The sequence below is a fragment of the Equus przewalskii genome, chromosome 16 (assembly GCF_037783145.1).
Source record: "Equus przewalskii isolate Varuska chromosome 16, EquPr2, whole genome shotgun sequence".
In the NCBI taxonomy this organism is placed as follows: domain Eukaryota; kingdom Metazoa; phylum Chordata; class Mammalia; order Perissodactyla; family Equidae; genus Equus; species Equus przewalskii.
In genome coordinates, this window is record NC_091846.1 from 3,923,418 (window position 1) to 3,948,887 (window position 25,470).

General features: G+C 40.9%; 1 protein-coding gene across 3 annotated transcripts in view; it reads right to left on the minus strand.

Annotated features, from left to right (window-relative positions):
• SACS (sacsin molecular chaperone) overlaps positions 1–22,115 on the minus strand; it is an 83,054-nt gene extending 60,939 nt beyond the window's left edge. The window contains exons 1-2 of one of the 3 annotated variants that reach the window (XM_070578586.1): positions 21,772–22,115; positions 10,197–10,719 (exon numbers count right to left, since the gene is read on the minus strand). In XM_070578586.1, the coding sequence (XP_070434687.1) occupies positions 10,197–10,216 (20 nt within the window). In that variant the 5' untranslated portion in view covers positions 10,217–10,719; positions 21,772–22,115. Of the gene's footprint in view, positions 1–10,196; positions 10,720–21,771 lie in introns of those variants that run through there. The other 2 variants (XM_070578587.1, XM_070578590.1) reach the window with 2 other exon arrangements.
• Positions 22,116–25,470: the final 3,355 nt, after the last annotated feature.

Consider the following 25,470-nt stretch of genomic DNA (forward strand, 5'->3'; position numbering starts at 1 on the left):
TGTGAAAAATAATGCTCTATTTTTTTCTTTGCTTTATTTTAAAAGAGGAGCAGTCTTCCTCACACGGAAGGGTTTATAAATGTGCGCGCATTTGCTGTCACGCAAAACAATTACAGTAGTTGGCAGACAACCTCTACTGGAGGGTACACAAACAAATCGCAAGTTAGAAACGGGTCAAAGGACTTTTTAAGGAAAATTGGGAATGAATCCAAAAAAAAAAACAACTGGATTTTACATGAGCACTACAATTGAATAGAAGCTTCATCTGTTAAAATTCTACATTTTGCTCATTTCTCAACCTATTTCAAATTTCTCTTGATGGGATTTCATTGGATAAATTAGATAGTTATAAAATGGAAAAGGAAGATGTCTTCTATTTACTCACTGCTTATAAAAATGAACATTTTTGAAGCACCAAGAGCTAAATTTTTAAATACGGAAAGCATATAATAATATTCAAATGTACTTTTTTTTCAGAATTCACCAAAACCTAAATCTAAACAAATTGTATGATTGTTCACTATTTCTGTAATCCTTGTAAATATAATGCTAAGCAATTCATATAAGAAACTCATCGATTAGAAAACTAGGGCAATTGAATATAGTTCAGAAAACATTCTTAATTTCATTGGTAATTAAAACTATATGTGTATTTGTCTTTTAAGCCTTTGGTCAGTTTCCTGTTTTCTAAATATTTTCCATTGTGATTAAATAAACTGAAGATATTATAATACAAAACAAATATCCCAAGAAAGAAATGGTTACTCTCCACAAACTGTCCACTTACGCATCCAGTCAGCCACCCTGTCTAAGGGCTCCACTGTGCTAAATATCTTTTGAATCCATTCCCTCTGCTTGTTCATATTGGTTCAAGTCCTCACCTTGTCTTACTCAGACCACTAGGTCTGGGTCCCAGCCAGTATCACTTCCCCAAACCCTTTCCCACCCAATCAATCTTTCGTGTCGCCACTGAGTTACTCCGTAATGGAGTCTGACTAACCCTCTCCCTGTCACGATATGCAGTCCTTCTGATTACCCACATGATAAAGTCCCAACACTTCAAAGTCAGGCTCACCTTTGTAGCCTTGTCCCTGCCGCACTTTCCAGAACATCCCTCTGGAGCTCTGCAGGCGTATTCATGTCTTTGCACTTTTTTGCAAATTTCTCTGCGCATTTTGTTTCCTCCTACACATCTGCCTCCTCCCTACCTGTTAAACTCTTTACACATCCTTGATGGCCCAGCTCAGATGTCACTGCAATTCTGAAACTTTCCCTCTCTACCCAATACTGTTTAAGGAAAACTGGGAATGAGTCCATAATAAATAAGGTTTATGTGTCCTTTCTTATTTTCTTTTTTTTTTTTAAAGATTGGTACCTGAGCTAACAACTGCTCCCAATCGTGTTTTTTCTTTCTGCTTTATCTCCCCGAATCCCCCTGGTACATAGTTGTATATTTTAGTTGTGGGTCCTTCTAGTTGTGGCATGTGGGACGCCGCCTCAACACGGCCTGACGAGCGGTGCCATGTCCGCACCCAGGATCCGAACCGGTGAAACCCTGGGCCGCCGCAGCAGAGCACGCGAACTTAACCACTCCGCCATGAGGCCGGCCCCTCTTATTTTCTTATAATACTCTGTATATCCATCTGTCCCATGTGTGGAAGATGTATATCCATCTTTCCGCACTTCATAACCCATGGATTTACGGGGCGATGACCCTATCCGGAGACTGGGAACCTCTTAAGAACAGAACAGGTCTCAGGATCCCTTCTGCACACCCCCAGTGCCTGGCACAGAACAGAGTAAGTGCTAGGGAATGGAATAAGGACTGAGACACGCAAGCAGGGAAATTACAAGGTCTCTCTCTGGAGAGTTGGTGAGAAGCAAGAACTTCAGACTCAGATCACATAACAAGAAAGCACTGATCTTATACTTAAGTTGTTAAGAGCATGAATGGCGCGTTGGGAACACTTCCACATTTCAGGAGATAGTTATAAAACACATCAGAGGGCCAGCCTGGTGGCGCAGCAGTTAAGTTTGCACGTTCCACTTGGCAGCTGGTATTCACTGGTTCAGATCCCAGGTGTGGACATGGCACTGCTTGGCAAGCCATGCTGTGGCAGGCGTAGAGGAAAATGGGCATGGATGTTAGCTCAGGGCCAGTCTTCCTCAGTGAAAAAAAAAAAGAGAAGGATTGGCAGCAGATGTTAGCTCAGGGCTCATCTTCCTCAAAAGAAAAGAAAAACACATCAGAGATGAGAAGAACCTAATAACACTGCTGAGATTCCATCCATCAATCAATGCCCAGTCAGAAGAGCAGAAAGTTTCCCTAGTCAAGCCAACGAGAAGAGACGTCTCTTCCTGAACATCTTCAGCACTTAACTTCCACTTATGAGTGATAAAATAAGAAATGAATTTCCTTTATTTATACACTATTGAAACCCCCTACTTGACTACAAACTCTCATATGTCATTCTATGTTCCTCGTTGTTCGCTGACAGCTGTGAGAACGCTGTGGTCTTCACATATTTGGCTTCTTACAACCGCTCACTATTGCCACCTTTGTACAAATTAAGAAGTAGGAGGGGCCTCTCCCATGGCCGAGTGTTTAAGTTCACGCACTCCACTTCAGTGGCCCAGGGTTTCGCCATTTCGGATCCTGGGCACAGACATGGCACCACTCATCAGGTCACACTGAGGCAGCATCCCACATGCTACAACTAGAAGGACCTACAACTAAAATATACAACTATGAAGTGGGGGAATTTGGGCAGAAAAAAAATATATTGGCAACACTTGTTAGCTCAGGTGCCAATCTTTAGAAAAAAAGAAAAAAAGAAGAATTAGGAGAACAGAGGTGGGTCCTTAACTTTTCTTTTTTTCTTTATTAATTCTCTTAATGGCCAGATATTAATAAACTGGCATTAGATAAAGTTGTGAGTTGATCTAGCCTTTCATCACAAACTCCGAAACAGGTTTTCAAAACTTGGGAAGAGGCACCCTCCTTCACTATACATAAGTTGGGGAAAAGTAATGGTGAAAAAAGCAACAGGGCCAAAGGGCAGTCGCAATTCAGACTGTGGAAGATCAAATGACGAAGGAACGAGTGGCATTTGTGCAGAATCTGGAGAATTTTTTTTTAGTCAATGTTGTTGGCATGTACAGATCACTTACTGTTCTAAGAGCTTCTTCACTCAGGAACTAGAAGATCCCTCAAAGATCAGCTTCTCCCTCTGATCACTCTAAACATGTCTTTTTGGTCTTAATATATGGCTGATGTTAAAGCATTTATCTGTGGAAGTGCCATCCATTTGTGTAGGGTGGTGGTTTGAATTCTGGTGACACAGCTTCTGAGGAGAATCTCTGAGGCAAAAGACTCTCAACGGGCAGCACTGCTCTAGAAGGCGCTTCCTTACCACGCACTTGTAACTTCATTTGTTCCTTAAACTTAAAAATCCTTCTTAATTTTGAGAACAATGTACTTAAAAACTACCATTTTGTAATATGTGACAACCCATAAGAAAGATCATAAATTGGAAAGTGTTAGTTATTCCATTTTAAAGACCTTAAAAAGCACCAACAACTAGGCGTGGCTTAAATAGAAAGCATTCCTCAGTGTGTTTTTTGCCTCCTTCCCTCACCAAAATTCTTCCCTTGCACCCTGCAGATGGGTTTCTCAGCCCTCTGAAGCTGACAGCACTGCGCTGAGTCATCGGTTGCAGACCAGACACACGGCTGCAAATCTTCCACAGAAGGGCTGAGAATCATCCATGAGGGCTGTTTTCCCTCTCCCGGGAACCAGTGAAACGGACCCACTGCTGAAGCCCACGCCGGGACCTGCGGGGAGTCCACACTGTCTTTTCATTACCACTGGATGAGGACGCCAATTGTCAGGAGTCATCCTGTTGCCTTCTGATGATTCTTCTCTAAAGATACTAAGTGGTGTTCAACAGGATTCTTCCCAGGCACTCTCTTTGCATCTTGTAAATAAGCCCCTCCCCCAAGCAGATCATGGCATATGTGGACACACTGAGGGGATGATAGCGGCCAGAAGGAAAATTCCCCCAACCAAGCAAGAGGGATACGACAGACTGGTTTGCAACTGCTCATCAGGCTGGGATGGTGGTGGGCAGCACCTTTCCTGTTACACCTGTGTGAGGACAGATACTCTGGAGTGTGGGAATGGAAGCCATTAAAGGACAGCAAGACTGTATTAGTTCTGGAGGATGAAGTAATAATAACAATGGTTACCTTTTCTTGGGCACCACGTCCGACACTATGTTAAGTGTTTTACATTCATGATCTCTAATCTAACATTACTGTAGGCATTATTTTCCCATATTAAGAAAAAAGTAACTTATTCAAGGCCACATGATTAGTGAATGGCAAAGCTGAGATTCAAACTGTCAAATTAATAAACAGAAACCTCATTAGATTGGAATCAGGAGGCCAAAAAGGGGAGCGCTCACACCCTGTGCCAATACAGAGCCCAACAGGAAGGAGAAAGACTTCCTCTTCCTACTGGCAAGAAGCTCAGCCAATGAAAAGACACTACATGATGCATTCTATACAGAAGCAGAAATATGATGATGCACACATGAAATTTACATAATGGTATAAACCAATGTGACCTCAATAAAAGAAAAGAAATGAAAGGCCACTACACATCCAACACTTTGTTTACAATAGTCCTCTCAACTTCCTCTTACCCTCTGTAAGAGTTTCTCCTCCCTTGCTGTGGGGGACTTGCACGTGGCTCGTCATGGTTGCAGACCCCAAATGGCAATTTTTTGCTGATCCCGAATAAACCCATTGTTGCTGGAGAAATAACTGGCTGTCTATTTCTTTAAGGTCAACAAAACCAAGTATGTCTGGCTCAAAAGTCTAGCTGTTTCCATTACACAATTTGTTTTCTCTTAAAGGAGCTGGGAGGATATTTGTTGAGTGTTTGTTTTGTTTGGATGTAGAGGTCTCTAAGGAAAAGAGAGAGAGAGAAGACATAGACGGGGCAGGACAGGACCCATCCTCCCCTCACTAGCCACACATAAGGGACTGGTTTTGAGCCTGTGGGACAGAAGGTCAAGGCACAGTGTTCATGAACTACTGGATAGGACCAAGTCCATGCAGCACTGCTTCCCTCCTAGAAAACAGTCTCAGCACGGGCTTGAGGAGAAGCCACTCATCTCCCCTCAGCACCCCATTAATAGGCTGCAGAGTCACTTTGGGTTCAAGGGGTTGGTTGGGTGCAGGGGATAACGTCTTACAGTGGCAACAGCTGCAGATGCTGTGACAAGTGCCCTTGACCAAGAGGCTCAAGCGGAAAGAACATGAGCAAATTCGGTCCTGACCCCATATGAGAGGTCACCACCCTGAGGTCGCCCAGAAATAGCCAGAGAAGAATTCAAGCAGACGAGGAGCGTGAGGGTTAAGGTCTTGTCAAGCAGGTGAATGTTTGGAGCCATGGAGATATGGGCATAAATATTAACTGACCTCATTTTGCTCGTGAACTACTGAAACCTGGGAGGTATGGAATAACCGCTAATCCACTTGTTCTTTCTTTGGCCCCTATATCTCTGGCTCTATTTCTGGGCTACTGCCACTAGATCCATGGCTCCAAGCCTGAATCTACTCCTGTCTCTCATCAGAAGTACAAGGCTGGTGAATTTTCTTGGCCCTCTACTGCCCACCTGCTCTTCCCTGTCGGGGCTTAGTTTTCATACACTTGGACTCAGCCCATTTGCCTGTGATCTTAGGCTGGACTCTGCTCTCCCATCTGAATTTTTGTTACTCCCATTGTGGTATAGTAAAAATAATATATTTGGTCTTTGTCTCTGGGTCCTGGCACGGAACTCCTAAAACTCTTAGAATTCCCTGAGTGCTAGGAGTGTCTTCCGTATGCTAACGAGATAACTCAGGTCAAGGCCCCCAGATAGCCTCAGGATAGGGGTTGGTCATCAGAGGAACCAACCATGTGATTAGAGGGTTAGAACTTTCAGCCTCATTCCCTGACCTCCTGGGAGGGGAGAGGGACTATAGATGGAGTTCAGTCACCAATGACCAATGATTTAACCATACCTACATAATGAAACTCCCATAAAAACTCTGAAACAATGAGGCTAAGGGAGCTTCCAGGTTGGTGAATACATCGAGGTGCTGGGAGGGTGGTGCACCCAGAGAGAGTATGGAAGTTCTGCGCACCCCTTGCCCTCAAATCCTGCCCTGTGCATCTCTTCCATTTGTCTATTCTTGAGTCATAGCCTTTATGATAAACTACAATTGTAAGTAAAGTGCTTTCTGAGTTCTGAGTCTTTCTAGAGAATTACTGAACCTGAGGGAAGAGAGTTGTGGGAATCCCCGAATTTGTTGTTGGGGTACCCTGGGGATCTCATTTGCAGCTGGCACATGAAGTGGGGGCAGTATGGCAGGACTGAGCCCTTAACCTGTGGGGTTTCTTCCAACAGTGGGTCATTAGTGTTAGAATTGAATTGAATTATTAGACACGTAGTCGGTATCAGAGAATTGGGGAATTGACTGTTGTTGGAAAAATGATGCACACCCATCATAATCAGGTTGTTGATATTCATCTTAAACATATTCAACATTTTGACACCGCCAGATGGTAAGGATCTTCTCATAGCCTCCTGAGGAGATTGACACATGAACCCCCATAGAGCCATCAGGTAAGTTCCTCCAACACCCTACCATCCTGGCCCGAACTGCCATCATCTCTCACCTGGGTTGTTACAACAAACCATAACGGGTTTCCCCACTTCTATCCTGGGCCCTCTACACAACAGCTAGAGGGATTCTTTAAAACTGTAAGTCATGTCACTCCTTAAAACCCTACAACAAGTCCCCATTTCCTTCACAATGATGTGATACCCAGTTACCTCTGACATCTTCTACCTCCCTTGCCCTCACTCACTTCACTCCAGCATGCCAGCCTCCTCCTTTTTCTTGGAACATGCCAGGCAGCTCCCACCGAGGGGCTTTGCACAGGTTCCTCTGTGTGGAACATTCTTCCCCTAAATAGCTTATGATTAATTCCATTAGCTCCTTCAGGTGTTTGCTCAAATTTCACTTTTCCATGAGGTCTGTCCCAACCATCCTTTTTAAAATTGTGACACATGTTCCTACATAACCTCATTGACTCCCACTCCTTTTCCCTGCCTACCGTTCCTTTCATTCCATCATATAAGGTGCCATATAATTTAACTATTTATTAGATTTATTGTCGGTTTTCTGTCTTCCCTTGCAAGAATGTAAAATTCACAAAAGTCAGTATCTATATAAATTTCATTCCCTGATGTATCCCAAGTACCTGTCACATAATAAATGCTCAACACATGTCAATCAAATGAATGATTTTAAGGGCAAGGTTTGTTGGGAGACTCCTGAGTGAAAGGGCTGCGAGCCCGGGTTAGATGTGGAGCCAGACACGTTGGGCGGACCCTGGAGGAAGACAAGAGAGGTGGGTCCAGTCACGTCGGGGCCTGAACGTGACAAAGGCTCTCTCCTTGACAAACAGCAGAAGGCTCCTGAGCCCTCTTTTCCACTGGGCCTTGTTCTTGGCTCTGTCTTTGACCTGCCTAGCCCAGTTTTAGCAAGAATTCTGCTAAATCAGTTTAGCAAGAATCTGCCTACCCTCGATATCTGATCACCCTCAATATCTAATCAATTCTTCATCCCCCACACTCGATACCACATCACCCCAGCCTGCCTTCAGTAAGAATCCTATCAAGTCAGTTTAGCAGAAATCCCTCTGCCCTTGATGTCTCCTCTTATTAATTTTCCATCGCTTGATCCCCTCACTCTGCTCACTGGCTATAAATCCCCAGCTGTCTTTGCTGTATTTGGAGTTGCAATGGTCTTGATGCCTGTTGCAACAGTCCTGGATAAAATCTTCTTAACCATTTTAACAAGTGTCAGAATAATTTTATCTTTAACCAACCCTATGAGTTTGAGCAAGTGATATAACTTCAGTTTTCTCATCTATCAAATGAGACTCACGAGAGGATCTCTTAGGCACTGCCACGAGCCTGAATCAATCCCAAATATGCCAATCTCCTCAGCACACTGTAACTACAACTGTTTCCTCAGCATCCTAGGGGATAGTTTCCCCAAATCTGGTCCACCTCTCCATATCCCAGAATCTGCTCTTTGCATATACTGATGCTGCAGGGTCTTCCTGATGGCCATGGAGAGGGAACCAGTCCCAAAGTGGCCTTCAACAAGTGTGATTAAGTCTCAACTTTTAGCTTAAATATTTAGATGGTATATTCAATAATATATCTGCTTTTATTTTAGCATAACATTTGATATTGCTTATCAGATAGCTAATTTAACTTCTTTTCCCAAAATATTTACATAAACCCAGTATCCCAGAAAGAGCCTGCACGCTGATGCTGGGACTCCAAGCAAGCCTCCGCCACCCACACACGCGCCCCTGAGAACTCGCCACACAACCCGGAGCTCAAGGAGCCAAGACTGGATCCTTCTCAGCTTGAAAAGTTATTATGTTGCCCCAGGGAAAAGGAGACCAATCAAACTTTACATATTTGTGGTCTTAATAAGAAAGGTTTTGACTGTCTTAATAAAAGTGTGTTTATAAAAATCATCTTAAGATTGATGCTTTGACTCTCAACCCATGGACTGTACGTGTTCATAAATGTTGCTATATCCAGCCACTCACATTTTAAGTTTAAGTAAATAAGCAAATAAGTGTTAAGTAAATAAGCAAGTAAGTTCTGAGGAAATTCTAAAATACCCAAACTCTATATAATTGGCAAAGATACACTCGAAGTTAATATACTTTTCCTAACTATAAACAGAATTTATCACCTAGTGATTGCAAAGCCAATCTAATCTTTTGTTTTTTTCAGCATCTGTTGGATGCCTCAATTCAATCCTGATTGTTGAAAACTTATACTTAGTGACAGCATCGACGATTCTATATAATCACTGCTCTTTAAAATAAATTTATAAATAAAACTATTTCTAACAAATCAGTCAACTGGGAAGTTGAATGAAAATGAGTTCACCTTTAATTTGCAAAGACATCTACTTTCAAAACTAATGGGAAAGTACTGTATGGAAGCACTTTACAAGGTAAAAAGGAAAAATCCACAGAAATACTGTGAGATAAGATGTATGATGATACATGAGTATATTTCTCTCATGTTAAAACAATTTAGCATCATAATCGTAAGAAAATTCATCTCAGATGACTTCTTATAATATTAGAAAACAGAAAATAACCAAAGATTCCAATTGGTAAATAAAAATCAAACCTCTTAAGTATTCTCAATACCCATGTACATTCACATATTTAAATAACAATCAGTCATAAAATTAACCCGGGTTTGCCAGGAGGAAGTTCTACTGAAAAAATTACACTTATTTCCTCTCTCTAAGGAATAAAAATTTTCAAAAGGTAAAAACAAATAATTGAGTTTTTTCAGTGTTTCAAATTTGAAAAGTCTTTTGGTCTGTTGATACCATTAGGTTACAAGATGCGAAGACTTACCTCGTCTCTATGGCACTAAAATCTCAGGTAACGAACATCCTATCTGAACATAGGAATTGAAATCAAGGAAAGTGTATTTTGTTATATCTTTAAGAAACAAAGAAGAGCGCATAGAAATTTAAGGAGTAATTATAAATATACATTAATCTTATAGTTTTACATAAATCCTCAAGCTTGTAAAATAAGAATACGTTCGTATAAGATAGCAACTAAATTTGAGGAAAGGAGCAAGCACCATCTTTTATCATCATAATTTAAAAAGGAAAAGCAGAGTGCTCACTCTCCTTTCTCAGGTCATTCAATAAAACTCCAAGTACTTCACAATTATTTATTGAATATTTTTGAAATAATCATATAGCCAGTGAGAAGCACTAAGACATACATTTGATGAAGGAGAAAACAGGATACATGCAGTCAACTGTCCATTACAACAGCCACACCAGGAGACAGAAAATCCAAAACCATCTGGACACACGTAAGGAATGGCTTTCGACCCACGGCTTGAAATGTCAATACACAATTCCAGTTAGAACTGAAGCGTCTACAGTTCACTCACTTCTGCCTCTAGGGAGCTCGCATTTGCTTCTGCCTACTTACATTTCATTTGGGAAAACCCAATAAGCCTTAAGATCTCAATGCAAATGGTTGTAATTTAAAACATTAACTCATTTACCTCTTATCCTTGGTCTCCATTGTCACTTCTGGAATACTTGTCTGCGAAAACCATGAAAATATTTTTCTTTCTTCTAAGTGTTCTGTTTGTGTTTCCTTTAAATGTGCACTCGAAGTTCAGGTCGGCCCGGCCGGTGAAAAGCCTGCTTTTCCCCTCAGTGTCCATTCATCATCTGACGTCCGAAAGCATTGCTGGGCTCTGTGTTTGTCTTCCTTCCAGTAGGACTCTCCAGCCTGAAAGCGGGTGCCCCCTTGGGTGACGCCTTCTGATCCAACAACCCACACAAGTTCTTAAGGTAAAATCGTACTGATTAGCTAGTGGTTTTTGGCTTTTCCCAAAAGTAAAAATAAGTTAATTTCCTCTGAGAATCCCTTGTATTTCTTTTTGAAGGCGGTGGGGGAAGATGCAGAACTTCTTGGCACCGCGTCTCTCACCCTCATCTCAGCAGATGTACGGTACTCGTTGGACAGCGCATTTCTTCTCGCTCTGGTGACACCTGCATCTTCGCATCACTTCTGTGGCCCTGAAAGAAAAATCAAGGAAGGGTAAAGGAAGGAGTAGAGAAAAGCGCTTGAAGTAAATGCACTGAAAATGTAATTCCTCGTGGAAGACAGCCATGGTTCTTAGCTCCAGTACGTTCTAATTATAAACTGCTGGTTGCACCACAGCCCTGCCAAATAGCACAGCATTTATCCCTTGCCTCACAACCAACAAACGCACATATGTAACCAGACATGGCAGTCTCTATAAATAAAAAACATGTCTACTTAATTTAGCTTCATGTTCTCACTCCCTTTGCATTGCTTCTCGCTCCTCTGTTTCTCTGGCTTCTTCCCAGTGAAGTATGTGCCTCACACGATGTGCCTTTTTTCAGGATCGATACCCTTAAATTCAAACCTACAACTTTACGCATAATATAACTGATGTTTGAAAGTAAAACATCTGCATCAGAAAAAGAAGAGAAAATGTGTCTATCAGAAAGTCTTTATTTTCCTAGTAATATTCTCAATAGCTATTGGAGCCTGCAACTGTCTAACACTTTAAGAAATAAACTAGAAAAAAAATGACAAGCTTTCACAACAATAATATGCTACAGAGACACGTGAGATCGAATTTTCTACATGTTCATACAACTATCACGGTTGTAAGTACTTCATAATTTTCAAGGTGCTCTCTTAGACATTATCACTTTTAACAGTTCTCTGAAGTAGACATAACAAGAGAGGTCGAATCGCTAATATGTTTAAAAAATTTGGACACAGGAAGGTAAGTAACTGAGCTTAAGCTCACTTAGCTAGGAAGAGATGGATGGAAACTGGAGAACCAGCTCCTAACGTCTGATTCTGTTTCTGTATCCAATGATGCTTCATTGTGGACAAAAGAGATGATAATCTAAGCTATACTTATAACTCTGTAGATTCTTGGATTCGTTAAACCCAGGAAAATAACCCAAAATTCACTGTAAACTCTTCCTCAAAAACACTTCCCCAGTAACTTGCCATGATAAAAACATTACTAGTCATCATGAGATTAATTGAAACAGACCAATCCAATTATTCTATAAATCATATATCACGAAATTTTGATCGCCATGTGTCAAGAATTAGAGTAATTTTAGATTTAAAATTAAAAATTAAGAATTAAAATTAAATTAAGGAATTATTATTTGCAAGAGAATGGAAGCCTTTTGTATGATGATGGATTTAAAAATTGGACTCTTCACTTTGAAATGTTTAGATTAACAGAAGTTCTGCATAATAAAGTGGAGTATTAGGATCAATTTCTTTATCTGTAAAACAAGAGGGTTGGAATAAGTGTTCTAAGTTATTAACGCCTCTAAAATTCTAGACAAGTATATATATTTTTAACTCATCAACAATTCTGAGAATAGGAGTTAATCCAAATATGTCTTTTAAATAAAAAATTTTTTGGCAATTGAAATGTCACTTTAAATATAGCCACAAAATATGTACTGTAGAACAGACGCAGGTTCTTTCCAGTTCTTGAGGAACCCAGCACTGCATCCTTGTCTAACAAGAGCTCCTGAACTCTCTCTCTCGTAATCCAACCTTTAAATTTGAATATCACTTCTATAATTGACATCTAACCCACAATTTAGAATTCCAAACTATTACTCCTTTTTTGGACACTGGAATATTTGTGTATGTGCATCTCTCGAGGACCTATCTTATTCTCTAATGGCTCAAAAATTACCCCTGTCACTGAACAACTGTACACAACAATGAGATTGTGCATGTGGGCGAGAGAAGGTGGGGCGTTGCCTGGACCATCAGTTCCCCAAACTATAGTCACTGATGAATCACTCTCATAATTTTTTTCATATTTGAGATATAACATACCACTTTGGGGATGTTTGGTCTCTTTGTGCAGCACCTGTTTGATTACTTACTTACCATTTTTCCTGAAATATTTTTCCTTAAATGTATTATAAGGAAAACTTTCCATCCCTACCATAAATGGAAACCCAGTACAATGCACCACAAACAGAGGGGAACTATAAAGATAAATAAAATGAATACAAAAGGAATCTTACTAAATTCTGGTTAGATACAAGTGCCCATGAAAAACACTGAGGCTTTGACCTGCTCTTTCTTCAATAAAAACGGGGATTAGTAAATTTATGGGGACATTTATAGCCTTTAATGATTTCATTCAGCGAGAAGAAAGGCTGAAAATTAAGTATCCATTTCAGGATTTAGAAAAAAGGGAATGGGGATAAATCCACAGAAAATAAAGATGAGAGTATAATTAATGAAGTAGAAAATAAAAATACAACGGAAAATATCAGCAAAAACAAAAGTTAGTTCTTTAAAAAGATTTATGAAATTGGCAAACTCATGGCAAGACTGATCAAGACAAAAGCAAAGAAGTCACCAAAAAAAGCAGTGTTAGGAATGCAAAATGGGATGCATCAGGAATTAAAAAGATAAGAGAACATTACAAAAGCTTTAAGATAATGATTTTGAAAATGGACAAATTCTTGGAAAAATATAAAGTACCAAAACTAATTCAAGAAATAAGTCAATCCTATTAAGTAGATCAATCACTGATATTTAAAATCTCCCCACAGAGAAAACATTAGGCTAGACGGTTTTACCGGTGAGTTGTACCAAACATTCAACAAACATGTAACTCTAGTACCTTACAGATTCTATCTGAGAACATGAAAACAGACTATATACCCAAATAATGTCATGAGGCTGATCATATTTCCAAACCTGATTATCTAAATCAGAGTGGAACAATATCAAAAAGGAAAGTTACTGGCCAATCTCATTCATGAATATAGATGCAAAAATTCCAAATACATATTAGCAAGATGGATCCAGCAGTGTACAATAAAGATAACACCTTATGACCAAATTGTTCTTTGTTTCTTTGTTTGAAATAGTACCCTTAATATTTATCATTTATTATCATAATAACTATTAATTAAAAATTAAGTACAGATGGAACAATAGAGTCTACATAATAAGGTTTTGAAAAAGAGGAAAGAAAGGAGAGGAAGGGACAGGACGGGTAGGGGAGGCAAGGAGAAAACGGCTTTGCAAAGCGGGTCATCTCTCACTGCAGGATCTCACTTTTTGGGTGCCTTCCCGAGGAGCACCATTCCCTCCCTGAACCCCAGTGGCCTCTCACTGTCATCAGGTCATGGTCCCACACCTTGTGAAACACTCCAGGAGGACTTCCTCCCCACATTCTGAAGTATTCCTTAGGGTTCCAAAGATCCACATGGCACCAGTAAACCTTTCTTAATTAATATGAAATTCTGCACGTGCTATTTAAATAATAGTACCTTACATTTGTGTGGTCCTTTACAATTATAGATCTTCCTCAACTTACTATGGGGTTACTTCTGGAGAAACCCATCATAAATTGAAAATATCACTAGGTTGAAAATGTATTTAACACACCTAACCTACTGAACATCATAGCTTAGCCTAGCCTATCTTAAACAGGCTCAGAACACTTACATTAGCCTATATTCGGGCAAAATCATCTAACACAAAGCCTATTTTATAATAAAGTGCTGAATATCTCATGTAATGTATTGAATACTGTACTGAAAGTGAAAAACAGAAGGGTTGTCTGGGCATAGAATGGTTGTAAGCCAATCGGTTGTCTATACCCTTGTGATCACATGACTGACCAGGAGCTGCGGCTGCCACTGCCCAGCATCACAGGATACTGCATATCGCTACCCCGGGAAAGAGAGCAACATTCAAAATGTGAAGCGTGGTTTCTACTGAATGCTTATCGTCTACTGAATGCTTATCGCTTTCGCACGATCGTAAAGTCGACAAATCATTAAGTTGAACCATGGCAAGTTGGGGACCATCTGTACACACGCTGTTTCATGTGATCTTGAAGACGACTTTATAAAAGAGGCAGACCAGGTAGTTTCCTCATTTTACAGGTTAGGAAACTGAAGCTCAAAGAGGTTAAAAGACGTGCTCAGGCCATAAGGGCACAGAGAAGAGGAGAAAGTGACAAAATGCCCGGGGCCGGTCTATGGCAAGTTACCTAAATGTTAGTTTACAAAGATGTTAGTCTTGGTAAAATGGGGCTCTGCAGGCTCAGCGTAGAGGGAGAGAGTGTTACCCCATCACAGTGCCTCTGGGGGCGTGCCACGGCAAGGCCACACGGAGGACGTGACACAGCTCCAACTGCAGCTCCTGACGCTAGTTCAGGGATGTCTCCAAGAAACCAGACTGCTTCTCATACAGTAATAATGACATGTTTAGAGCACATCAACACTCACAAAGCATTTATCATATACTGTTTTATTTATTATCGTGATTACTTTGTACTAATCCAAGACTTTAAAAAGGCAAAAGAAATATTAAAATGTCTTTTTTTGATTCCCAATTCATGATTTCACACACAGATACATCTTTATTCAGTTCAACAAATATTCATTTCTTGGGTGCCATAGTTGAACATTCTAAACATGCACATATACGAACACATCTCTGCTTGTAATTAAATACATATTCAGTTATATTTGATTTTTATTATTTTAAACTACAAAAATGCTTTTTGTTCCCTACTGATTATATTATTAACATTATATAGGAATTTTATACTTATATATTTAATGCCTCTCTTGCATCTAAATCTTCATCTGATAATGCATACATTTTTGAGTGCTTCAATATATCACACACTTCTTTTATAAATCCTTGACAATGACATTGCATGGAAAACAAGCTAGTAGCTTTTTTATGGCATCTAACATGACTGAACAGCAGTCTAATGCAATTTTAAAAATAAGAAATGTGAGCAATCAAACTATCCAGACTAATAAATTTAAGAGAGTTCCTCAATAAGACAATCAAGTCAATCAGGATATAATAAGCCTGGCATATTTTTACTGCTTTCATGATAATTTTGTTTATATAGCTCATTAACACGGCCAAGAAAATTAGGATATCCTAAATTTTGTATACAGTTGGAATGCTATTGATAGTAAAATTAAAATACAGTATAGTAAGATATCTTGTAGAGGTATGGTATTTTTAACTTGTTAAAGTGATTTCATAGATATTATCTTTTTTCAATCTCATAACAGCCTGGTGATTTGGTAGGAAATTGTTAATTTCACTTTACAGATAAGGAAATTGGCATCCAGAGGAGTCAAGCAACATCCCACATGGGGACTTAAGCACCAGTCCTTCGACTCCCAGCTCTCACCTTAATCCCCGTTTTTGAGTGCCTGACCCTATAGAGGCACTCAAATATTATTTCCTTCTCTCCCCAGCCCTTCCCCAAAGGGAAGGAAAGCTGCTTTCACCATAGCATTTTGAGGGTAGTGTGGCATGATGGAGACCACGACTTGAAGATCATATATTCTCTCTGTGCCCAACTTTCCTTATCTGTAAAAGAAGGCTAGCTTGCTCTATCCATGTACAGGACCATGGTAAAGCCCAACTTGAACTACGTCTAAAAGTTCTTAGTAAACTGCAGATGGTTTTACAGATATTGGATGCCACTCTTTTTGCTCATGTAATATTCTTTAACACATGAAACGACATGAATATCATATTTTCTGTCCACTGATTCATGTCCTCCTCTCATGCATCGGGGGCCCAAACAATCACTCTCCGTAGTTGTGGTTAGGGAACAGGCCTGGACATCCATTCTCACCAGCCATGGAACCTGTTCACTTGGCTCTGAAACCTCAAGCTGCTGCCCATGGCTAATATAAGCACAGTGTGTCCATTCAGTGACCTCTTCGCCTTCCCAGCAAAAACATCCTATTTTGGCAACCTGGGCTTTCCCCGTAGTTGGTGGATTTGGCACTATATATGATCTCATTTAAGGAGTAGGAAAGAAACATGCCAGCTCCACTTACTCACGGAGGTGAAAATTTCTTTGAGTTATACCACTTGAACCAGAAACAGCCCAGAGACTCGGGGCTTCAATCAGGACCACTGCACAACTCACTGGTGATGTCCCCTTAACCAACAGCCGCCCTGTGGTGGAGGTAGGAGTGCAAAGATGAAGGGCTTCCCCAGGCAGAAGAAAACGGACTTCACCAGAAAGGAAGAGGACAAAGCAAACTTCCCAGGAACTAGCACACAGATGCCTGACTGTCACCCAAGGGATGAAAAGAAGAGTCTTTCATGCAGGGATGAGATAAAAATATAATCAGGAGCTACGCCCAGTACTTTAGCCTCTTCAATAGGATGTACTTTTTCTCTGTTTAAGAGGGTCTGTGAAATTTCAGAGCCACATCCTTTCTGCACAGTCTGAGATCTAGTAAAACCCCCTCCCTGTGGGGCGCCGGAGAAGCGAGGGCGTCTGGGACGCCCCTCTCCCTTGTCGCTGCTCTCGTACTGCAGCTTCTAGGCACGCCCTCTGCAGCTTCACCTATCACAATAGCTGTAGTTTCCCTAGAAACGGTCTTTTAACCCATTTATAGCAAAGAAGAGAGCTAGAATTGCCTTTGGCTATCTCCTGAAAATGGGATACACATTCATTTAAAAATGAGAATTTAAAAAAACATTATTTTCTATGATATTTGACCAAACAAATTCATAGACAGCTAAATCCTCTGTGCTATGGTGAAAATTTACCCTTGAAAGTCCCTAATATTACCAAAACAAGGAGCCAAATGCAGACAGACTTCAGGCCCACAGAAAGCCGCCACTGGAATTACCCTCAGAATAACCATCTCCTAATGTCAGAAGAAAACATGAGTCAGCAAAGATTTTAAAATGGCATCTTTGCAAAATGGAGAAGTCAGATTAATTCATCCTGTAAATCAATAGACAGAAACGTAAGGCATAGCAAGAACCGCGATGCACCAATGACGGAACCGCATTGGCACGAGCTGTTGTAGAAAAGGTCATGGTCACTACGGACATTGTTTGACCTTAAATATACATCCCTGTAATTGAATATGTACATAAATGCACCTTATAGAGCACCGAAAGTGAAGGTAAAGGTGAGTGATCCTTATCGGCTATGTGTGTGTATGTGTGTAATTAAAAATTTCCATGCAAAATGTATAACGTAAAAGATACTGTATTTCAAATTTAATAAGAAAAATACATCAATTATTCCTCAGTGCTCCAAATCTCTCCTGTGTTACACAACTCTTCCTGGTCTACTTTGCTGAAAGTTCCTCAAGAAGGTCTTATCCATCTTTGATGGCCCTTCCACGTCAGATTCAGGGCCATGGATACAGAAGGTACGCCAGAAAGAATGAATAATTGAGTCACTTTGGCCAACTTCCAGGTAATGAAAATACACATGTACTTTTACAGCTTAACTTGAATTGAGTTAATCCAGCCTCAGCATTCGGTCTGTCAACTAGCGGAGCTAACTGCCAGAAGCAGAGGTTGGGGGGGTTCGCACTGGAATAGAAGCTCCTCAGAGTTTTAGGTTTACCTTTAAAAGCTCAATTTATGTTCAAAGGTAAAATTTTACATAAAAATAATACAATACGTAGGTGAATTATATGGTATGTGAATTGTATCTTAATAAAGCTTTTTGAAAATAGATTATATGATTAAAATATATCTCATTTGATATTATCTCACTAATATCATTATTATCTGGCTTTTCGAAGGGAAAAATAGTATTCTTTCATTCACTAAAAGGCAACTTTTCTTTGGGGAGCCTGCCACGTAAAGCCATGCCCGAGGCTTTACTTACCATCATGTAATCTCTTTGGTGGGGACCATTAACCTATTTTCAGTCCCATCAGAGCTAGTAAGATGTAGAGCCAGTTTTCAAAACCAAGTTTATCTGACTCCAAATAAATATATTTAAAATGCTGGTTTTGGCTTTTTTTTCATTCATTAGCAGGGCCTCTGGGGAATACAAAGGGGAGCTGGATATACTACGTTCCTCAGGGTCAGAATTTTCTTAGGATAGTCACTTAGCTTAAAATTCAGTAAACAAAAAGACTAATAAATAAAACTAGTGAGGTGTTTGGCATATGATAGAAAATCGATAAAGATTGGATTAAATGTATGTTTTAAGCTTAAAAACCTAACAAATTAATATCCTCACGCTCAAAGTACTGTTATTTAATTCATCAATTAAGGTTCTGTTTACATAGGGTTGCCAGGTTTAGCAAACAAAAATATGCCTAGTGAAGTCTGAATTTCAAATAAAAAGATATTTTTTAGTGTATGTATGTCTTATGCAATATTTCCTGTATTTTATCTGGTAACCCCATTAGGACTTTTTTTTAATGGTTAAATTTATCACTGCGATTTTCTAAAGGAGAAGGTCTCAACCTCTGTTACTATGTAAGTGTACACAAATTGCAAGTACCTAAAAAATTCAAATACATACTCTTTAACACCTAGTACTTCAATGAAACAAGGAGATCTGTGAAGTTTAAATGGTCATCCATCGCGATATTAGGTGGCTGACAGGTTAAAATGCTGCAGTTTCAGAACATATGAAAAGGATATGTGGACAGCAGAGCCCCTGTTTTCTGGAATAGATGGCAGACTCATGGTCTAATCTAGAGCAGAATATTTACAATGAATGTTTGTCTGGATGTAATGTTGCTACAAGTGGAACATAGATTTCTCCTTACAAAACCTAGAACCAGCGTCTTGAGCTTCACCTTACCATGAACTCGAAGTGCCATGAGAGCGGATGCTCTGGTGTGGGTACCAGAGCTCAGGGTTTGCAATCTGACAGCTCACCAATGAAACTGAGATTAGATATCATCTAGTCAACCCCTTCTTTTCACAAATAAGAAATAGTTGGGGCTCTACTCTCTTTTAATCTTACATTTTATAACCTGCAAAATGGGGTTGCCTGTTTCATAAGGCTATTGTGAGAACGAAAAGAGACAACATATGTGAAAGCATACTATTTGATCGAGTAATTATTATAAACTGAGTACTCTCCCAAAGAGAGCTATGTGAATCATGTACCCAGGACTTGACGGAAATTCAAAGACTATCCTCTCCATACCTTTTATCTTGGAGACGAGGTTAAATGACTTTCCAACTAGCACAAGGAGAAGCCAAGGCTGAACTAGAGCCGCGGCCCTCGATCCCCAATCCAGGGCTTCTCCCAACTTCATGCACTCCCCTCAGGTACTGGCAAGACAGCTCCATCCTCGACCTTTAAATCTGACACAATGTGCCAAGTGTAGTGTTTAAGGAAAGCAAAGGTGGTAAGGAGAAAGACACATAAAATAGAAACTAAAATAGTAACAGGATTGGCAATACAAAGAGCAACTTGCCACCCAGGTTGTCCAAGATCAGAATAGCAAGGGGAACTGTTCTGATTTCCAGTTTGGCACCCTTTGCCTCAATCACATTTATCAGTCTGCACTTGGACTCACGGCAGGACAGTCAATACCATCAGCCCACTGCTGCCATCATAAAGATCCAATAGGAACCACACAAAGGGAGTTGGCCTTCCCTCCTCCCGTGGAGGGAACGTTCTTATGGCAACAGAACATGCCCATGGCAACATGGAAATATCAGCATGACTTTTATAGGTAAGAGATTGTTAGCAAGTACTGAATATATTTTTTGTACTTAATCAGAGTTGATTAAGATGCACTCAGCCAAAAGATCACTTCAAAATTCATTCCTTAGGTAAATGGTATAAGAAACTACTTTAGTCTACTTCCTCATGCACGAGTGGCTAGATAGCCAGGTGGATTGAGTAAGAAAATGACAAATCACCTGTGAAATAGCTACATTGTGCCAAGTACCACGCTAGGTACCTTCACATGCATTCCCTCACTTCAACCCTATGACACTTGTGTGAGCAATGACTGCCATCATCTCTAACATAGGAAGGAACAGAAGCTCACAGGAGTCAAGTGAATTTTCAGTGGCTGCAGAGCTGGGAGATGGCAGAGCTGAGATTTGAACCTATGGCTTCTGAGGGCAAAGCCAGCATAAAGGAACATCACATGAGATGTTTCTGATGTAAGCTAACCTTGATCTCAAAAAGCCATAACCTGGCTTTTCTTCCTATTATGTGAAGCACAGAAAACACCACATTAACCATGGAAAAGATCTTACAAACCAAGCAAGGTACAAGGAAAATATGTGAATGTGGAAAATCTGGCTGGGTTTGTTTGAAAGGGAAACTGAGGTGCCTTGATCTAGAGAGAAAAGGAGAAAATTGGCCAGCTGAAAAGTGAGGGAAGGTAAAGAAAGGATGAAGGGGACAGCCACAGAGGAAAGAGAAAAAAGGAACCGGGCGTCATTTGTCCACGGCATGAAGACTTCCACGCAAGATTAGGGAAAGAAAGCTGGTTAGTCGTAAGTAAAACCACTGGGACATATAACCATGCATTGACCTAGTATGTATCTTGTTATCAATGGGTAGCTTAAAAAACAACGTGGAAAATTTACTTTGCACGCGACAAATAACGTGGAATTAAGTGTCAATTACTTTTATCTGTTGGTGGAAAAATAAAGAGCTCCCCTTCAATGTAACTTCAGCGCATTGTGGGCTTGATAAACACATGGAATTAACCTGCATTCCACCTTTTACTTAAACGGAACAGGCTTCCATCCCTTACAGAGGAAAAAAATTAAAGCCAAAACAATTGACATGTTAGAAACAAATCCAGCATTCTTCACTGAGGTATTAACCTTGTTTTAAGAAAAAGGAGAGAGAGATTTTTGTTGTTAAAACTGGAATACTCTTTCTAAGAATTTCATGATCACTTATTAAAATAAAACTAAATAACCAAGTGTTAACTAAAAACAAAATTTTCCAATATTATTATATAAGATAACCATAATATATGAAATCACTTAAGGGCATGCTGTTTAAAATGAGGACAATTACTATAAATTAAACTATAAGCTACTTTTAGAATCCCACTTTATTATTCAACAGGGCTGTTGACCCCACGCTCTATATTACAGCAATAGCCCCATTGTGAACAAACACTGCAACCCAGGGTGGAAATTAACATGACAAAGCCGGTGGTCTGAGCATCCTGACCACCGTGGATCGCTCTAGTAACACGGCAGCTGGCGTCTCACGCACAAACCCGCAGGCTGCCAGCCCAGAGTCAAAACGTTAAAAAGAACCCATTACTCACAGCTGCACAGCACGTTCATGAAGACCCTCTGTCCTCCAACGGCGGCGGGTATCTCAGGAAAGTGGTCCACGACGTCCACAGACAACTGCAGTGACTGACCGACCTGGTTCCAGCCCAGCTTTCAGAGGATCGAACGACCAATCAAACCGCAGAGCCCGCTCATTTCTATGAGCTTCTTCATTTTCCCTTCTCGTTTGTTATCTAGCTGGATCCTCACATACTTGCTGGTAGCTGTCAGCATCGCATCTCCGCGCCTTTGTTTTCCTTTTGTCACATCAGCAGGTTCCCAGCGTGACTGCCACCGCAGCCGCACCGGGTCCAGGCCGACTGGATGCCGATGCCGCAGTCAGCAGCGCCCCACCCCCACCCAGAGGCCTTTTTTTTTCTTTTTAAAGAGACAGGACTATCATCGACCTCAGGTTTCAATAATGCTGCAAAAGGCAGCATGGTTGTTCAAGCTGATGGTGCAAAATAACACTAAGTGCATTTTCTATTCTCTTCAAATTGAGAAGATTAATTTTAGGAGGTAGGCATGGCTAATAAAAGATTGACTCTATTAAATAGTAGCTGTGTGACCTTAGACAAGTCACTCATGGGTCTCATTTACCCCGTTGAAAATGAAAAGTTGTGACCAGGCAATCATCAGTCTGGAAATCCTAAAATTTACTAAAATTAAACACAAAAGCATCAGCCACACACTCACTGATAAAATACAACTCATTATGTTTCATCGTAGGTTACTGCTCACAAAGGACTTCTGGTATTTAATTTGGATTTGAGTATGAGGTTCCAAATGTTTTAAAAAAGGCATTCCCTCAAAAGGCTTTATAAACTGTGAAATGCTGTACCGGTGTAAAATGCTCTAAGTTTTCACCATTACTGACAATTTAATAATAAAAATATTGTAGCAATAAGTCAAATAGAACTCTGCCTTCTTGCTTCCAACAAATGGGGCATGTGAGATACCAGCAGAGTCTGTTTTTGTGAGTGGCTCTTTCCCTGCTCGCCTAGGGTGCACCGCAGTCCTCTCAGAGTCTCCTGTAGAGCTGTCTGCCTCGCAGAACCAAATCGAGAACTGAAGCTTACCTGGACCTCCCGGAGCTTTGCAAACTCCAGCCTGAAAAAGCTAACCGATCTCTCCTGGGGAGACCAAAGGAGGCCCAAACGTCAGCACTCTCTTCAGAAGCAGAGCCACCTGCCTCTCTGCAGTACGGCCCTCCACAAGGCTGCCACTTAAGGCACCAAATCTAACGGCATTTCCTTCACATCCCAGACTCACAGATTCAGAGATATGTAATTTCCAGGAGATGGTAGGGAAATGTCTTGTTATAACAAAATCGCTATGTAATAAGTTTTTATCAAGGAGAGAGTGTCTTGAGAAGCCCTTTTCTCTGCATCTCACAATAGTGCAGTGTGGGTCACCAGCAGGCTGGCCCTTGGTGGCATGCCGGTCCCCTCCAGAAGCTCCCTCGATTCTAACAGCAACATTTATTTTGGTTGTCATCAAATGGAGTGAGCACATGTCCACAAAACAGCTCTCAGCTAGGCCCTGGGACTGAAGACACATCTTCCCTTTCCTGTTCACCTCACATGCTCATCTACTCATCACTTTGAACTATTAGAGCCTCACGGCGGCAGTTATAAACTGTAAATATTTTTAATTCCCCACTCCCCCCACCTGCCAAGGAAAGTGGGTCCCTTCGAAGATCATTTTGTTTTGTTCAAGCACCAGAAGCCTAGAGAAGAGCTGGATCATGCTGCCTAGGGTGCCGACCTAGGTAGAAACATCTCCAGGAGCGCAGAATCCTGGGTCTGAGAGGTTGGAGGAGGTGAGAGAGAGGGGAGAAAGAGTTGAAGTGTCTCTGTGGTGAGGGAAGCTTTTGGAAAAGAGATTTAGAAAGCGAATTTTGGCGAAGTCACGCTGTGGGTTATACAATGTAATTCTGTCTTCAGTACCCTCAGTACCAAGAGAAAACCTTTAGTAAAAAATAATGCTGTTTCTCCTCCACGCTTTGCAGCTGGGTTTGGGATCCTTCTGCAGGTGACATACTGCTGAGTCACATTCAGCTCTGGGAGCGAGAAGACACATTTGGGTTCCAAAGGGACCGCGCAGGGTGAAGGTAGAGCTCTGCTATCTGGGCCGGAGATCTCCTGGGTGTGGACCACTCTGCGGGGTGGCCTCCTCTTCCTGATCCCTACTCCTAAGGAGAGTCCTGCATGTCCTCTAACTTCTCTCTCTCCTTGCGCCTCAGTATTGCCACCACCCAGAGGCAGGCTTTCTTCACGCCAGGCCTAAATGACTCCATTCCTTCTTTGTTGTCTATTAAAGACATTCTGTATTCATCCAAGATGGCTCTTCAAACGGCTCCCTGCTTCCCAATGGCCCTTCCCAGTGTGTAATCAGGAAGATGGGTGATGGGCTTAGCCTGCCATCCATAGCCACACAGTTGCAACCAATTATACAGAGTCCCAGGGTCTTGTGCTGTCACTCATTTGGTGATATTTTTGCAATTAAATGACAAGACCTAGGTTTTTTTTCCTTAAATGACAGTTATTGTTTTATCCTAATTAGAAAGGCAATGTGTATTTATTTTAGAAAACATGAGAAATAGAACCCATAACCCTAGCATCTGAAATGACGGCTCCTCAACTTTTGATATATAGGTCATATTTTTGTATATATTGTATCTGGTTTTCCTACTTAACGTTATACTGAGAACATTTTCCTCTTTCATCCTTTGAGAACATACTTTTTAATACCTGCATGATAACCCTTCTTACGGTTATACCATAATTTATTGAACCCATTCCCTACTGTTGGACTTTTAGGTTGATGTATATTGTTTTCAGAAAGGTTATACCATTTTACCCACCCACTCACACTGCATAAAAGTGCCCAGTGAAATATTGGTTATGCAGAAGTACTTCGTATTGGAGAGTTGGAAGTATCAATACCTTCACGAGCATGGCACCTGACAGGCCTTTTTACTGTCTCAATCATTTACATGTTTATATGTGGCTTTACACACGTTCTGAAGGCGTCTTCATGTGCAGCACAAGCCCCTGACCCCTGCCACTGTCCAGATGCACAAGCACGCTCCATAAACCACATGAGTTCAGTTAAATTCATGGTATTATTTATGGTATTTGAACATTGTTGCCAAAAGATTTACACTTTGTCCTAAAAAGGTTAAGAAGCCAAAGGTTTCTGGATAATTAGTGAATCACAAATCTCCCGTGTTCTGTCAAAGATTGACTGTTAACGCACACAGGTTAGAGCTCAACACACCCTCACCTCCCCTTAAGCTGGCCCTGGAACATGGCGGAAGAAAGTGTTGGCTAGCGCCATTCTGCCCAGAACCGTGAAGGCTTGGCTGGAGGTGTGAGTCTTTCACGTCTGTCCAGGGCTTTTAAAGAGCTGGCACTGCTAACTCTCTGGCTTCTTCTCCTGGAGGACTCCCAGCTGTTAGTCTTGCCCATAGCCCACTCTTCCTTCCCAGCCACGTCATGTGGCCTAACCTCTCTTCCCATGTGGCCTGGAGACCACGTGCCTTCATGGCCCTCTTCCACAAAGTTGTATAATTTCCAGATTTGTATCACCTCAGAAATGGCTACTGTTCAACCTGAGAGATGTCAGCTCAATCTCAGCATCTACTTGTAATTCTGGGGCATCTTTGTCACAGATTCTGTTAACTCACC